The sequence below is a fragment of the Lissotriton helveticus genome, chromosome 5_1, assembly GCF_964261635.1.
Source record: "Lissotriton helveticus chromosome 5_1, aLisHel1.1, whole genome shotgun sequence".
Lineage (NCBI taxonomy): Eukaryota > Metazoa > Chordata > Amphibia > Caudata > Salamandridae > Lissotriton > Lissotriton helveticus.
The window spans coordinates 359,632,014-359,649,499 of NC_136065.1; the positions used below are offsets into that span (position 1 = coordinate 359,632,014).

Here is a 17,486-nt window from a genome sequence, read left to right on the forward strand (position 1 = left end):
ACATCACTGATGACATCACTGATGACATCTCAAATTACATCACTGATGACATCACTGATGACATCTCATTTGACATCATTCTTGTGCTAATACGATAAACCTCTTCAGACTCTAATAAAACCTTAGATACACTCAGTGTATACAGACACTCACACACTGTTACTCATCCATGGAGTTACTCACACACCTAGTCAGTCATGCAAAGAATCAATCACACCTCTATTTCCTCAACTATACAGTTATACACACCTTACTTATTCAAACATATACTAACACATATTTACTCTCTTATACAATCCCTGATACAAGTTCACAATGATCCATACAGCCACTCACACATTCAGTGGCTCTCATGCACAGTTATTTATATATGCCAACTCTCACATGTACTGTGTTTTACATATGTACTTACTATGACATGTAGCATTGACATATCCATTCACTCATCAATACACTCATGCACACAGTCAACCGCCCATGTAGCTGTTTCCACATGCACTCTTGAACTCATACACCTAGTGAATCAACTGCTCACACATCTATGCACAGAGTCACACACCTCCCAGCCACCCCCACACAAACTCAATCTCCCATACAAATACTTGGGCAACCAATCAATAACATATGTAGCCTCTCGTATAGCTAATGATCCACACATGCAGCAGTTTACATCACAACAGACATACTAAAGCAAACATTCAGGCAGTTTAGTCACTAACCCATGCATTTAGTACGACACATTTATTCACTCACTCATACAGTCAGTAACGCACCTACTAAATCCTTCATCGAGACACTTATACATCCACTCATTCTTCAATATATCTAACATATTTAAACTTTACAGAAACACACAGTCACTGGATGATGTCATCAGTGATGTCATCAGTGATGTCATCAGTGATGTCACTGACCATGTCATGAATGATGTAATATGTGACATCATCAGCAGTGGATTGCGGGTGCGCGATATATAGTTAGTGCAACTAACTATATATGGAATTTCAATGGTTTTGTGTGAGTAAAATAAGGTTTTTTAAATGCTAATTCCTAACTATATATGGTCTATAACCTATGGTTTTTTCAGTGAATTTTCAAGGTTTTGTAAATGCTAATTCCTAACTATATATGGTCTATAACCTATGGTTTTTTCAGTGAATATATATATATATATATATATATATATATATATATATATATATATATATATATATATATATATATATATATATATATATATATATATATATGAGAAAGCACTCCTGTTCCGTCAATAAACGGCAGAACCAAACAGGTATGGACCTCCAAATAGTCTCTTTCAATGTAGCGAGCAATACACCAGAAAAGAATCACTCCTCAAGTGAGTTGCAGGATGACGTTTTATTCAATAGAAAGACGACGCGTTTCACTCCACTCGGGAGCTTGTTATTATATATACACAGACACATATATATGTATTTATAAACATACACACCAATGTGCCCACATTTGAATTTTGGTGTTTTGGTACTTTGACAAAGTCAGTAGGTGTGCCTTACTCAAAACGGCACCCTTTATATTGTAACAATAGATTATCAAGCGTAACTCCATGCTGTGCACAGTGAAAGGCTGTGCAAGGCATGAGAGTGTGGCCAGGCCCCACGGCTAACCTCACAATGTGCATGGCTGAAGGACATGTGTGGCCATGGTTGTCTGCCCGCAGGGAGTTAGATGTAGGGCTTGGCATGGAGTTGGCGTAATTTATGGTAATAAAGCATTAAACGTAAAAAAAAAACTAGACATTCACTGAAAAAACGATGGTTAAAGTGACGTTATGGTTAGGTATGGGAAGAATATTTAACTTTGCATTAAAAAAACTTGGCTATTCACTGAAAGAAGCAAAGGTTAAAGGAATGTTATAGTTAGGTGAAAAACATACTATTATAAACCATCAAAATCACTGAAATTCACTAGGTATAGTTATCGCAAGTAACTACAACTCGTGCCCTAAAGTAACTATAACTTGCATCCTTGCCATGCACTGCTTATGACCTCACATATTACGTCACTCATGACATGTTCTATGACACCATTAATAACATCAATGCAAAATTTTAAATGACACCATTGATGACAATACAAAGTTAGATATTCTTACCATACCTAACTATAACATCACTTTAACCCTGTTTTTTTCATAACTATATACTCAATAAAAAAACAAAGAATAAAGTGAAGTATTCACTGAAAAAACAAAAGGTTAAAGTGACGTTATAGTTAGGTGAAAATGTAAATGACAACAGAATGTTTTGAACTAAAAAAAAACACAGACATTCACCAGTTATAGTTAGCTGAGCTAGCTATACCTTGTGCCCCGCCATACACTGCTTATGACCACACATATTACATCATATGTTACATGTTTTATGACAACATTCATGACATCACTGATGAACATTCAGCTGTTTTTGAGGTAAAAGTTTTTACAAAAGTGTATAGAAAATACATGGAGATTTTGAGTTTTGGGACCCCCTTTCTTTTTTGCCCTCCACTTGACGATTCACTCTAATCCTTTCCATGCAGAAAATAGGCAAAAAAGAACATATTTTGGGAATGTTTCGTGGAGATTTGTCAAACGGCACCAAAGTTATTAGGAAAACATAAAAGGCATTTCCTATGGAAATGAAAATGTCCGCTCCTAACTGGAAAGTTTCGGGGGGGGGGATCCATCAAGTGGGGACGGAAATAAAGGGGGGTCCCAAAATGTTTGTTCCCCATTCATTTTTCCATTGGAACTTTAGACACAGCTACATCCCAAACTGCTATAAGGATTTACACCAAATTTGGCAGAAAGCTAGATCTCGGTCCAAAAAGAGTGCTTTATGTGATTTGTTGTACATCGTTAAGTAGATTTTGAGGAGTTAAGGCTCAACAACATTGTATATTTCACGGCACGAGCCGGCAGATCTCATGGAGAGATCTGATAGGCTACCAACACATCAACAACAATGTGTCAGCAGCCATCTTAGGACTTTGGACTCAGTCCCCAATCCTAAATAAACGCTACAAAAAAGAAGACATTGGGGACAGGGTAGGGATGCCTCGACCCACTAGGCCTACCGTGTGTGTAAACAGAAATACCAGGGCACAGGGGCCGGCAAATTTTCAATTTAGGGGGAGTGCCTGCCCACCTTCCCAAGTCTCTAAGAGGCCCTGGAGACCCCATCTCCTGGAGCTGACATGTTGATAAATGGAATGGGTTGCGTGGCCCCCACTACCCAAGCTTCTAAGAGGGCTCTGGGACCCCATCCCCTAGGCCAGAGATTTAACTGAAGGGGAAGGGGAGACATGTGGCCCCCCTCCCTAAACCTGTAAAGGCCCCAGAGACGTTAGAGGGCAATCTGTCATATGGGGGCCGAGAAAAAGTGGGGTAAAAAAGTGTGTTTCCCATGTTAGTTCCCATTGGTATTTTGAACCCGACTACAGCTCAAACCGCGGGATGGAATTATAGTACATTTGGCAGAAAGCTAGCTCCTGGTCCAGAAAGAGTGCTTTTTGGTATTTGGTGTAAATCCATTCAGTAGTTTTTGACTTATTGAAAGAAAAAGTTTTATATCTAGGGAAGTGTAGGCTCCTCTAACCTTTCTGGCCTTGTGCCAAGATCTGATTGGCTGCCAACACTTCAAGCAGGAAGTATTGTCAGCCATCTTGGGAAGCGGCTTCAGCTCAATCACAGAAAACTATTTTTTTAAAGTAAAGGGGCCAGGGTAGGAATACCCTGACCTCTAAACTCTGGTTGTGGGGTCCTAGAGGAATGCGCCCCCCCCCCCCCCCCCCGGGCAAAAAGCATTTTAAAAAAAAGATTTCACCAAAAATTGCAGTGGATCCGTGACTCTGGAAGTAAACAAAAAAAAGCGTGGGCTCCTGTGCTTGTTTTGGAAAAAAGCCCCGGGTGGGCTAGGCCCGAGGGGCACCTCCCCGAGGCTTTATTTATAAGAAAGGAGGGGAGCTCACAGCCCCCCCTCCTGAGGCTCTATTTGCCCTGGGGACCACCACAACATTGATGGGGTGGGGCTGCATGCACCCCCGAGCAACGGGGACCGCAAGCCGCCGGGGCTAAAAAACACCTAATGGGGCATGACCACAGATCACCCCAGGCCCCAGGGACCACCACCTCCCTGGGACCAAACATTTTCTTAAACAATGGGAGAGGGGCCACATAGGGCCCCAGGGACCACCACCTCCCCGGGGTCGGCTCTGAAAATTAAAGAAGGGGGAGGATGCAGCCCCCCTTCTGGAGCTATACATGGCCAGGGGGACCGCCACCCCTCAGGGCCTGTTCTGCTATGTCCTGGGGTGCCCACCCCAGGACATAGCTGTTTGCTTCTGCTTTGCAGGAGTTGTGACAACTCCCGCCAAGCAAAAGCAAACATTTTGGTTCCAGCGGGCGGGAGCTGTCCAAGTGCTCCCACCTTCTGGAAGCAGATGTTTCATTTTTTTCCATGCGCACAGACATGCGGGCGGGGAAAGAGATGGAAATTTTGCTCTTGCACACAAGGAGCTGCATTTGCAGCAGCTCCCTGTGTGCAATAGCAATGCCGGTTCCCACAGGAGGCAGCAAGCTGGCTCGGATCACTGGGGCCTTGAAACTCCCCCACGGTCCTGATTATGTACACTGGGTTTCCTGGGTGAGCTCCAGGGCACCCAGGAGACATGACTGGGCCCTGAGGGATGGGGTCCCTCTCTTTAAATCATATGTATATTTAAGCTCCCTCATGTCATGAGTGATGTACTATGTGAGGTCATAAGCAGTGCATTGCGGGGGCATAAGTTAAGGTAAGCTTAGCTAACCATAACTGTTGAACTTCACTGTTTTATTCAGTGAATATAAATATATACCTAAATATAAATGTATACCTATTTATATATATATGTATGTATATATATATATATATATATATATCCACAACACTTGATCCCAATCCTCGGATCGTTTCGCAAAAAAGAGCACTCAAGCTGTATTGCGCAGTTTACATGCCATATTTATTCATAGCATTTTGCAGTTTTTCAAAAGGAGGGTTTAACAAACGCGTTTCGGCGTCTCCGCCTTCGTCAGTGTAAACCTGCTTGACATTTTGTATGCATTAAATAAAGTTTCATTACGACATTCAGTCACATGGTAAAAAGAAATAAAAAACGGCACAACATATACAATTCAGTCATTGTGGCGGCCATCTTTAAGTGGTCAACATAACACCGATGTGATATCTATATTGAAATTCATCAACAGTTCATTTTTCATCTATATCATTTTCATAAAGGATTTAACTGTTATATATAATCACAGTTTAATTATTTCAATTTTTTTTTCGTTTTGTTAACTTATTGGCCTAGGTTTTTTTGTGCCATTGGTTAACATTGTACCCATAGTTATGTAGCCCTGAATGGGCGATGTCCATTGCTATTTTGAGGTACAATATAACTTGATTAAAAATCGGAGAGTAGTGGGGAAGTTCAGCTGGAGGCAACTGGAATACATTTCGAGATGATGACAGCAGTGGTATCCGGACCTACCCTATGTGAGCCCACATCTCCTCTTCGTTGTTCAGGCCCCCTGGGGACTTAGTCTGGAGCATTATGATGAACCTAGATTCTAGGGTTCTGAGTTTTTTGACCCAGTCTCCCCCTCGTTCTGTTCTTATTAGCTGATCTAAGACAAAAAAGGTTAGTAGATTACTGTTGCTATTGTGTAATGATTCAAAATGGCGCGCAACAGGATAGCTCTGGTCCCTTGTAGTGATCGCTCTCATATGCTCTAAGACTCTTAATTTTGTTTGTTTCGTGGTGCTCCCTACATATTTTTTCCCACATGGGCACATAAGACAGTATACAGTGAACTCCGAATTGCAATTCAGCAATTTAGAGATCACTGCTCTGCCTGTTTTCCTAGGTATTTGGTAATCTTTGACTTTATGTGAATTCTTGCATGCTTTGCATTCCATGCAAGGATAGAATCCTGTCACTGATGGTTTGTTCTTTCTTTTGCAGTCATAATGGCTATTGACCAGATGATCCTTGAGAGAGTTTCCCTTCCTGTATGTCACAAGTGGGTAGTCGGACAATGCTTTCCCCACAACATTGTCTGACTTGAGAATGTTCCAATTTTTCTTAAGAGCTTGAAACATCTCTGAAGATTTCTCTGAGAAATTGGTAATTAATCTCAGTTTAGAATCTCCACTCTTAGGTTTGTCAATTAGTAACTCATTTCTTTTTGTTGCATTGCTTCTAGCTTCAGCTTGATCCAAAACCCCATCGCAATATCCACTTTGTTTAAATCTTTCTCTCAACTCATTCCTGGATCTTTCATATTCCAAATCAGTCGAGCAGTTCCTCTTCATTCGTAGGAACTCCCCAAATGGGATATTGTTTATCACACTTCTTGGATGGCAGCTCCCCGCATGCAGGATAGCATTTCCTGCCGTGGGTTTTCGATAGAGGGCTCTTTGGATTGTACTGTCTTCCACGTAGACCCTTAGATCCAGATAGAAGACTTCTTTTTTACTGATGGTACTCGTGAAGCTAAGGTTCAATTGGTTTACATTAAGACCTCTGATATACTCTTCAGCCTCACTTTGTGGACCCCGCCACAGGATGAACAGGTCATCTATGTAGCGTGTCCACAACGTAATTCTGTTCAGCCATTTCTCATTGGTTCCCGCCCAGGCCACGTGCTTCTCCCACCAGCCCACGAATAGATTCGCGTAGCTGGGGGCGAAGCACGTGCCCATCGCGGTACCCTGGAGTTGTAGATAAAGCTGGCCTGCAAACAAAAAGATATTATGTTGCAAACAAAATTTTGTCAGTTTAATCAACATACAATTGTGGGTCCTGTATTTTAAAGCTCTTTTTTCCAAAAAAGAATGTCATAGCTTTAAGTCCATCCTCGTGTTTTATCGATGTATATAAGCTTGATATGTCCAATGTTATCAAGATCATGTTGTCATCCCATTGTACTCCTTGAATAATTTGTAAGAAGTCTTTAGTGTCTCTCAAATAGGAACTTAGATCTTTTACTAGTGGTGAGATAAAATTGTCAATATAGGTGGAAGTGTTCTCTAGCAAACTGTTTTTAGCCGACACAATAGGCCGTCCTGGAGGCCAGATTTTACTTTTGTGTACTTTGGGTAGATGGTAGAACGTTGCTAGTTGGGGATGTTCGCATTTCAGATTTTGCCAGTCAATATGGTCCAAAATACCCTCATCTCTCCATTTTGTGATGAGGATATTGAAATTCAAAATGCTCTCCATGTATGTCTCTCTCTTGATGACAACATAGTGGTCCTTTCTCCCCAGTTGTGAGAGTGCCTCATTCTCATACTGTTGTCGATTCAAAATCATCACGTTTCCCCCTTTGTCACTTGGCTTGATTATTATATTTTCATCTTCCTTGAGGTTTTTGATTATATCCCATTCATCTTTTTTTTAATTTCTTTTTTCACCATTAAATTTCTTTTTTTGCAGGCTTTTCATTTCCTCAATCATCACCTCTTGGAAGGTATCAATAGCATCGTGTGGGGTTCTTGGAATTAATTTAGACTTTATAGTCATTTGGCTCTTGCAACCTTGCGGTCGAATTCCTGTTTCTTCCAACATTTGTGTCGGATGTTCTTCCCAATCGTTTGTGGTGTTTAGTTCATCGGTGATGGTGTTAGCTGTAATGATGGCCCCCAGATCCATCCCTGTCATAGAATCAAACACTAACCTTTTTTGTCTTAGATCAGCTAATAAGAACAGAACGAGGGGGAGACTGGGTCAAAAAACTCAGAACCCTAGAATCAAGGTTCATCATAATGCTCCAGACTAAGTCCCCAGGGGGCCTGAACAACGAAGAGGAGATGTGGGCTCACATAGGGTAGGTCCGGATACCACTGCTGTCATCATCTCGAAATGTATTCCAGTTGCCTCCAGCTGAACTTCCCCACTACTGTCCGATTTTTAATCAAGTTATATTGTACCTCAAAATAGCAATGGACATCGCCCATTCAGGGCTACATAACAATGGGTACAATGTTAACCAATGGCACAAAAAAACCTAGGCCAATAAATTAATAAAACGAAAAAAAAAAAAAAAAAATTAAACTGTGATTATATATAACAGTTACATCCTTTATGAAAATGATATAGATGACAAATGAACTGTTGATGAATTTCAATATAGATATCACATCAGTGTTATGTTGACCACTTAAAGATGGCCACCACAATGACTGAATTGTATATGTTGTGCCGTTTTTTATTTCTTTTTTACCATGTGACTGAATGTCGTAATGAAACTTTATTTAATGCATACAAAATGTCAAGCAGGTTTACACTGACGAAGGCGGGGACGCCGAAACGCGTTTGTTAAACCCTCCTTTTGAAAAACTGCAAAATGCTATGAATAAATATGGCATGTAAACTGCGCAATACAGCTTGAGTGCTCTTTTTTGCTAAACGATCCGAGGATTGGGATCAAGTGTTGTGGATATTAAAACGCACTCCACCGTGCGGTAAGAGGCACCCGTGGCAAAGTGGAGCGGCGGTTGGTGGAAGAGTGTTAAGGAATATATATATATATATATATATATCAAAAGATCTATGCAGAGACTACAAATTTCATCAACGTTACCTGCCAATGTTACTGAGGTTCGATGTTCTAAAGGAGTGCATTTACATTCTATACACAAACAAGGATGTTACAGTTGCATACTGCAACTGCTGTTTTGGAATGGCATGCTAAATAAATGTCCCTTAATGAACATGCATTTCTAAACTGCCAATCTGCCTTTTATTAACTAAGAATGAGTGAAGGGAAAACTTACCATGTTGGCAAGAAGGTCCATAAAACCCTTGGGTGCAGTTGCAGGCTCCAGTCACTCGGTCACAACTTGCATTATTGTTGCAGGCACACTTCTGCTTGCAGTCAGGACCATACTTTCCAGCAGGACATTCTATGAGAAATACATACTATTTACTCAAAGTACAAAGAGCAAGACAATGTATTTGTTTTATTTGTGGGCAGCAGGTTACAGGGTAAGTCATGCTTCTGCCCTTGAAGATTACAGGAAATGGTATGGTCCTGCCCAAGTAGGTTACAGGGAATGGTATGATCCATCCCAGGGAGGTTAGAGGGAACAGGAGGGATGTATATAAGAACTACGTGTGAGGAAAAGTACAAGATGAGCAGTGGTGAAGCTATTATGAAAAGAGTGAAGCAACAGGATTGATAATGTAGTGTATTGTATTATGACATTCAAAGAAGGCATTTTCATGGGAAAATGGATGTGGAATCAGCAAGGTGGCGGAGAGCTAAACCACCAATGTTATATTAAAGATTGAAAGCACTAGTATGACATTGATGGGAATCTCATTCTATAATAAGGGTACAAAGGAGGAGAAGGTGTATCTTTGTACCTTCTCTTTTTCTTCTCATGCTAATTTCTAGAATACTATCTATTATCATCGGATTGGTGCTTAGTGCGGGATAGATATGACCAGTTAGAGGTTTTCATCTGAGTACTTGTTTTTTTAGTATGTATTGTTTTTGTTGATGCAAAGAGATCTTAGTTTTATGTGAGATGAGAGGGGTATACCGTGGAGATTTCTTAGAGATTGGGTACTGTGAAAACTAATTTTGCCCCAATTTTAAATGCATGATGGCTTTTAATGCTGTATGGGGTAGAGGTACAGGATCCCTGTGAACAAGGAATGTCCCCATCAGTGTGTGAGAACCAGGGCGTGCACATTTCAATGGAAGGTAAGTGCTTTTATCTTGCAGAAGAGACTGATCTGCTATTATGATAGCCCAGCTACATCGGCTAATCCTTGAAAGGTAAATTTAATTTGGAAGACTAAGAATGGGACATTTGTGAAGGGTGCGTAAGAAACATGCAGATTGTATGTTATTGAGCCTGTTCTTAATATATGGTTGCAGCTTGTCTCTGTTGATAAGTATAAACTCAGTTTTGTTTGTGGCATTCAGTTCTAAATATATCTCTTTCTTGCAAGATTATATTGTGGCAAATCAGTGTCTTGTCTGTTGCCTACTCGAAGAGGACTGTTCTTTGAGACAGCGCTGCATATCACTCACATATTCATGGATAGTATTGTCTTATGTGGCGTCAAAAAAAAAATAACCTTGTGTTCCATGTGACCTAACACAATGTGTTTTTTTCTGTATGGGTTTAATACATACATTTCTGCCTTGTGTACATGTATTTTTTTCCCTACCATTGAGGTCGTAGATACTCATTAATAACCAGCTACACCTTTCGGATTAACTCAGATTAGGATGGAATGCCCCATCACAGGCATGCATACCTAATAAGGGAAATTGTTTAACACCAAAAAAAACCTCCATGCTCTGGTAAAGTCTGCTCAAATATTATCACATAAACAGGCAAAAATGCACAAGGGTTTATGCAGACTCAAGGTTAAATCCTCATGACCAAGGTAGTTGTTATTGACTTCATGCAAACTTGATGGATCACAACTTGTGTTAATGTCCCAACAACTTGTGAATTGGTAATCTCTATCTCATTTTAGATTGTCAATGACCACAGAAAAAGTAAGGGAGGCTTCACTGTGATTCATGATGAAGAGAGACTGTGACACACATTGCGATGTGGGAGGTGTGTTTCTGTCTTAAGGCAGGCAAGTCTACCAACCAGGTATTGGTTAGAAAGTCTTGGTATCTAAACCAAAACAAAAAAAGTACCTCAAAGTTTAAAAGAGCAGAAAAATTAGCTTACCAAGGTTACAGGCTGGTCCCGTCCATCCCAGGCCACAGGAGCATGATCCGTCCACCGGACTGCAGACACCGCCATTTCTGCAGGAACAGCTCTGCTGACAATTGGTGCCATACTGGTTGCTTGAGCACACTGAAAGAAGAGGGGTGCATGCATAAAAAGGCTTAGGTAATGGCACAGACTCTAACACTGCAGACAATCAGGCTTTGATTGTTAGAAGATGGAGTGAGAAGGACACAAATAGACATAGGTCATGCTACAGTCCCTTTTGGTAGAATACACTCTGAGCTGACACGCGGTTTCTCTGGATAAGCAGGAGATACACTAATCTCAAAATGCTGCTTCTGTGATATGGTGATGACAGGGTGCACCTAGATGCACCCGATGAAGTGGAAAAATGGTACAGAATGAAAATCCATCTTGGCTGTGCAGGAGGGCAGAAAGGTGAAGGAAGATGAAAAATACAATAAGGATATGTTGGAAAGGTAAATTAGTAATCACAAATCAACAATCTGAAGGTATTTTTGCAGAAAGATGATAACTAATATGAGCGACGAAAAGACATTCAGGCAACAAAGACACAGGTCAATGCATGTGTTGGTGAGTACTGGAATAGTGCAGAGATGAGGTATTGATCAGGTTCTGGCAGAAGTGGAAGTTAATTCTGGTGAACTGGTTCTTGCAGCTACTGCTTGAAACTCTGTTTTTCAAAGAGGGGTGAAACAAAATAATCATGACATGTAAGTAATTTAAGATGCAGCAATCAGAGCAGAAGATGAGGTGAGGTGACTGTCACCTCTTGCAGCTATTGGAATTGACTGCCGGCAGATGGCTGGCAAACCTAGTGGGAAGGAACGGGAAAGCTCTTTGCCAAGGGAACTACTGTCTTGTGGATCAATGAAAGCCATGGACCGTTCCAGAGATAGGGCCTTTTCTGCATGGAACATGGACGCTAAAGGCCATATGTATCAAGCCTTTTTCTCGTTTGCAAACAGGCAGATTCTCAGAATCAGCCCGTTTGCGAATTGGAAAACGCCTTTTGGGATGTATCATCCCAAAAGGCCATTGCAAAATAGAGAATTGCAAAATTTGCGATTCTCTATTTTGATAATCCAATTAAGGAATTGCACATTGTGATTCCTTAAATGCAATCCTGGAAGCACCAGAAATGTGCTATTTGGCCTTAAGGAATTACAAATTACCGCCAACTTCAAGTTGGTGGTAATTTGCGATTTTCTTTAAAAAAAAAAATCTTTAAAAAAGCACTTTTTTGATTTTTTAAAAGTGCCATATGTCACACATACATGCCCATAGTGCATCCATGTCCGCATAATGTGCACACATGCATATTTCAGGGGTGCAACAGGGTGTCCTTTTGAAATTCTCTAATTGGTAATCACAAATTGAGAATGTCTTCCCATTCATTCCTATGGGCCTCCTAGCCCATAGGAATGAATAGGAAGGTATTCCCTATTTGCGAATCTCAATTCGTGTTTTGCGAATAAAGAATATGTAGGATTCGCAAAATGTTTAGCAAATCCTACATACATTGCATTTTGCGATTCTCTAACTGCGCTTCGCTAAAAATCGCAATTTGAGAATCGCAAAACTCTTTTATGATACATATGGCCTTTAGCTCCCAAGTGGCAACAATCTACCCTCACCCTCACTGTGCGCGAGAAAACATGCTGACCAAACCCTAGAGATTCAGACAGGACTTGGTCAATCAGGGAAAAAGTGGAGGTTGTCCTATCTTAGAACTCACTCTAGAGCAGTACAATTTTTTTGAGCTCCTCCGCCAGAGGTGTTAGTAAAAAGCAGAACTCATAGCTTTGAGTATGCACAAGGCTGGCTCAGGTTTTCCTCCTCAAGAGGTGAACAAAAGGACTAGAGTCAGTAAATTATCTGCTGTCCCTTCCTTTTGCTATGTCCCAACTCCTTCCTTTCCTGTGGCAATGGTGCTTTGAAGTGGCTATACAACACCATGGAGTGCTACCTTTGCTCTCTCCTTTCCCTTTCTGGATCCTATTTTCACCCTCTTCCCAGTTAAGGCATCGCTCCCGAGGTAACTTTTGGTAGAGCTCTTCACACAGATCAAGCCACATGTGTTGACTTTGTAAATGCTTTATTTTTGTGTGTGGAATTTTTATATAGCGCAAGCTCGACCCGAAGGTATCAGAGTGCTTGACATGAGCACCAGTTGCGTTACAGAGGGACACATTCATTTTGTTAGGCAAGGGGAGATTAAGTGATTTGCCCAGAATGACAGGATGTCGAGGGTCCCTGCCAAGGCTCGAACCCAGGGGCGGCTCCTCAGCTAAGGCGGAGGAGCATCGCCCCACTGCCTTTCAGCACGGCGAAAAAGGAAAAATAAAATTATAATAACATGATGTTATTAACATTTTATTTTTCTGTGCTGGGGCAGTTTTGTGGGGTGGGGCTTTGCTGCGCAGGGGGGGAGGAATTGCGACACCCTCGTAAGTGCGCATAGATGTCTGGCCGGCCCTCTGGAAGTTTTAAAAACGACTGACTTGAACAACGAATCGTGAATAACAAGGACATCCATAACCACGACATTCCTAACTACGGCTTACTCGAACAACGACTTCCCTTAACCCCTTCACTGCGGCGGCTATTCCGCCGCAGTGCTAAGGGGGCGGGGCAGAAATACGGCGGGCGCATGCTGGTGACGGAACCGCTCCGTCACCAGCGTCGGTTGCGCTGTGCTTGTGACGGAGCGGTTCCGTCATGGCCCGCCCCGCTCAATAGAACGCTCAGCGAAGGCGCGGAATTCGCGCCGCGCATGAGCGGCGAGCGGGCCATGACGGAACCGCTCTGTCATCAGCACAGCGCACCCGCAGCTGATGACGGAGCGGTTCCGTCATCAGCATGCAACGGGTTAACCATGAAAAAAAGAGATTGTGACTGGCCAGTAGATGGCACTGTTGTAATTAAAATGACAAGTCTCTTAGGGCTAGATGTAGGTAAATCTATTTTAGCACTTCTTAAATACCGAATTTTACCGATTCGGTATTTAAGAAGTGGTAAAATAGAGGGGGGGGAGATGTAGGTAAATCCAGATGTGGAATTACCGAATCGGTAATATTCGGTATTTACCGATTCGGTAAATACCAAATCGGTATTTCCTATTGATTCCTATGGGCTGTGAAGCCCATAGGAATCAATGGGAAATACCCGAATCGGTAAATACCGAATTCTTCAAGGGTGCAGGGGGTGTCACTTTGACACCCTCTGGCACCCCAAAAATTGACATGTGCGCCATGTGGCACACAGACATGCCCTAAGGGCATGTCTGTCTGTCACATGGCATATGTGTGCATGCACACATGTGCATGCACACCTGAATTCGGTATTTTAACACCCAATTGGATTGGGTGGTAAAATACCGAATTTGTAGGGCCTTTGGGACTCTGAAGAGTCCCACCTACATCTGAGATTTACCGCTCAATAGAACGCCAGCGCAGGCGCGGAGTTCGCGCCGCGCATGAGCGGCGAGCGGGCCATGACGGAACCGCTCTGTCATCAGCACAGCGCACCCGCAGCTGATGACGGAGCGGTTCCGCCATCAGCATGCAACGGGTTAACCACGAAAAAAAGAGATTGTGACTGGCCAGTAGATGGCACTGTTGTAATTAAAATGACAAGTCTCTTAGGGCTAGATGTAGGTAAATCTATTTTACCACTTCTTAAATACCGAATTTTACCGATTCGCTATTTAAGAAGTGGTAAAATAGAGGGGGGGGAGATGTAGGTAAATCCAGATGTGGAATTACCGAATCGGTAATATTCGGTATTTACCGATTCGGTAAATACCGAATCGGTATTTCCTATTGATTCCTATGGGTTGTGAAGCCCATAGGAATCAATGGGAAATACCCGAATCGGTAAATACCGAATTCTACAAGGGTGCAGGGGGTGTCACTTTGACACCCTCTGGCACCCCAAAAATTTACATGTGCGCCATGTGGCACACAGACATGCCCTAAGGGCATGTCTGTCTGTCACATGGCATAGGTGTGCATGCACACATGTGCATGCACACCTGAATTCGGTATTTTAACACCCAATTGGATTGGGTGGTAAAATACCGAATTTGTAGGGCCTTTGGGACTCTGAAGAGTCCCACCTACATCTGAGATTTACCGCTCAATAGAACGCTCAGCGCAGGCGCGGAGTTCGCACCGCGCATGAGCGGCGAGCGGGCCATGACGGAACCGCTCTGTCATCAGCACAGCGCACCCGCAGCTGATGACGGAGCGGTTCCGTCATCAGCATGCAACGGGTTAACCACGAAAAAAAGAGATTGTGACTGGCCAGTATATGGCACTGTTGTAATTAAAATGACAAGTCTCTTAGGGCTAGATGTAGGTAAATCTATTTTACCACTTCTTAAATACCGAATTTTACCAATTCGGTATTTAAGAAGTGGTAAAATAGAGGGGGGGGAGATGTAGGTAAATCCAGATGTGGAATTACCGAATCGGTAATATTCGGTATTTACCGATTCGGGAAATACCGATTCGGTAATTACCGAATCGGTAAATACCGAATTCTTCAAGGGTGCAGGGGGTGTCACTTTGACACCCTCTGGCACCCCAAAAATTGACATGTGCGCCATGTGGCACACAGACATGCCCTAAGGGCATGTCTGTCTGTCACATGGCATAGGTGTGCATGCACACATGTGCATGTACACCTGAATTCGGTATTTTAACACCCAATTGGATTGGGTGGTAAAATACCGAATTTGTAGGGCCTTTGGGACTCTGAAGAGTCCCACCTACATCTGAGATTTACCGAATCGGTAAAAATACCGATTCGGTATTTTACAGAATCGGTAAATTTACCAAATCTGTAAATTTACCGATTCTGTAAAAATGTGCCCCTACATCCCAAAAACCCATTTACCGGTCGGTAACGGCCGAAATCGGCCGTTACCGGTCGGTAAATGGCTCCTACATCTGGCCCTTAATGTGTTGCACGTTGATTGATTATATTTGATGTGATGTATAGGGATTTTTTAACAGCATATTAATATTTTGACTATATGAATTGTTAAGTCTTACGCTGAAAGCAAAAAAAATATATACTACAAGATCCCAAGCATTTAAAATTTTGTTTGCTGTCTGAATGAATTTTAAAAGATAAATGCAATTTTTTCTGAAAAAAATAAATAAATACCTTTGCTTTCAGACCCATTTGTTGTCTAATCCCGGCCAAATTCGCCGGGCATTAAAGGAATTTGTAAAAACCATGCTACTAATTCAAATGTAACAGACTAAGGCTGCTGTTCTCTTTAGTTTAAAAGACGTATGCAAGGAAAAGTGTTATCTGCTCGTGTGCAGTTCTATCCTACCAAAGATCGGACAGGGAGCCTACCGACCGGCCGCGTGCTCCAGCACACAACAACCGGGACATGGAAGCATGTCATTTGCAAAGCGCAGAATGCATCAATACATTTAAAATTTGAATATGATAAATATCCGAGTGTACTTACTCGGCAGAAACTAGGCTGAATGATGCATTCCACTTTGCAGCTGCAACACATTGCAAAATATGAAATACGAGTGCAGTTTATGAATACATTTTTATAGGAGCACATCCACTCTTTTTTTTTTTTTTTTTTTAAACCTTTATTGTGCATGAATAATAGAACAAATACGGGCCCACAACCTTCAGGCTGGCCGCAATACTGTTGAAGCACAAGTGCAGCAATGTGAACCTCAGCGGCATCAGGAGACATTTCAACAATCAATGAACGTTACACTATATAGAATCACGTCGCCGAGGCAAAGGAGCATGTAAGGTTAATTTTAAAGTTTTTCGTTCAAAATAGAAATCAATAAAGCTGAAGGATTAAGAGAACTGAGTCCGTATAATAACTGCTCAACACGGGCATGCGGCATCATCACTGGAGACAACAACGGAAGGCAATACGTCGAGCAAAAAGGGCGGTACACAGTAACACAACAGGATAGTCCGCCAGCATCTGCGCACCACCTACAGCGCAATCCCCCATCTACCAACCCCTAACATGGACCCAGAACGGAAACAGAGTAAGGAAGCGCAGAAGGATAGAAAAAAGGAGGCCCATAGAAACTAAATAACGAAAACTAAATCCCTCCCCCCACCCTACACCAATGCGGAGGCTACGGCCTACCCCCCCCCCCCAGCAAAGTGTCTGTCGCCCAGTAAAGAACCCGAAATATAAACCAAGAAAAAAAGAAGGAAAAAGAAAAATGGAAAGAAGAAGGAAAGAAGAACCCTCACACTTGAGATATAGGGAGTAGGAAGGAATAAATGAATCCACTACTCCCGGAAAAAGGAAAGGTGGGGAGGAGCCCATTCAAAATCAGATCTCCCGGACTCCCCAGCAATATCAAACTACTACGCCGTGTACATAGATTCGAAAAACAGAGAACCAGAAGAGGGTCAGAATCAATCACACCCAGATCCCGGGTAACACCAAACCCGCCGTCCCCTCAACCAGAGTAAAGAACAGGACATAGCAATGACAGTATTTAGTGGAGAAAATCAGCACATTCAATGCAAGTAACACAACAAAATGCAGTTCAATCCGGGTCACCGCCAGCCGATCAAGCAAAGCCAACAAGGAAAAGACCCTCAGCCCTGGCCAGAACGAAAAAATCCCCTCAGACACGGCCCCTGCCGCAAGCACGCGTCAGGCTGAACAAAGGA

The 17,486-nt window shown here is 42.3% G+C and overlaps 1 protein-coding gene across 1 annotated transcript in view; it reads right to left on the reverse strand.

Annotated features, from left to right (window-relative positions):
• LOC144754551 (uncharacterized) overlaps positions 1-17,486 on the reverse strand; it is a 484,785-nt gene that overhangs the window by 37,783 nt on the left and 429,516 nt on the right. Inside the window, exons 29-30 of the mRNA XM_078642483.1 lie at positions 10,770-10,898; positions 8,841-8,969 (exon numbers count right to left, since the gene is read on the reverse strand). Of these exons, the coding sequence (XP_078498609.1) occupies positions 8,841-8,969; positions 10,770-10,898 (258 nt within the window). The remainder of the gene's footprint in view (positions 1-8,840; positions 8,970-10,769; positions 10,899-17,486) is intronic.